Source organism: Apaloderma vittatum, unplaced genomic scaffold (assembly GCF_000703405.1).
Source record: "Apaloderma vittatum isolate BGI_N311 unplaced genomic scaffold, ASM70340v1 scaffold42846, whole genome shotgun sequence".
NCBI classification, from domain to species: Eukaryota; Metazoa; Chordata; class Aves; order Trogoniformes; family Trogonidae; genus Apaloderma; species Apaloderma vittatum.
This window is the reverse complement of record NW_009723026.1, coordinates 724-1,076: the sequence shown is the minus strand read 5'-3', so window position 1 is coordinate 1,076 and position 353 is coordinate 724. Positions and strand designations below refer to the sequence as shown.

Below are 353 nucleotides of genomic sequence, written 5' to 3'. Positions count from 1 at the left end.
GACTTTTTTCTCCTCCCGGGATGTTCCAACCCCGGATTTCTTGACTTTTTTCTCCTCCCACCAGGGACCTTCGGGTGTTGATCGGGACGGACACGTTACAGGACGGCACGGGGGAGGTGAGGACCATCTCGAGGCTCCGTGTCCACCCGGCCTACAACCCCCGCCGGAACGACAACGACTTCATGCTCCTGCGCCTCGACAGGCCCGTCCGCTTCGGGCCCACGGTCAAGAAGATCCGCTTGGCCACCAGGTGTCCCACAGACGGCATGAGGTGCAACGTCTCCGGTTGGGGCACCACCAAATCACCTGGAGGTACCTGGGTTGGCCACGGTGGGGTGGGGAGAAGAACCACG

The 353-nt window shown here is 62.3% G+C and overlaps 1 protein-coding gene across 1 annotated transcript in view; it reads left to right on the top strand.

Annotated features, from left to right (window-relative positions):
• Positions 1-64: 64 nt before the first annotated feature.
• Positions 65-353, top strand: part of LOC104275879 (kallikrein-14-like) — a gene marked incomplete at both ends in the record, with an annotated part of 998 nt that continues 709 nt past the window's right edge. The window contains one exon of the mRNA XM_009871957.1: positions 65-312. Within this exon, the coding sequence (XP_009870259.1) occupies positions 65-312 (248 nt within the window). The remainder of the gene's footprint in view (positions 313-353) is intronic.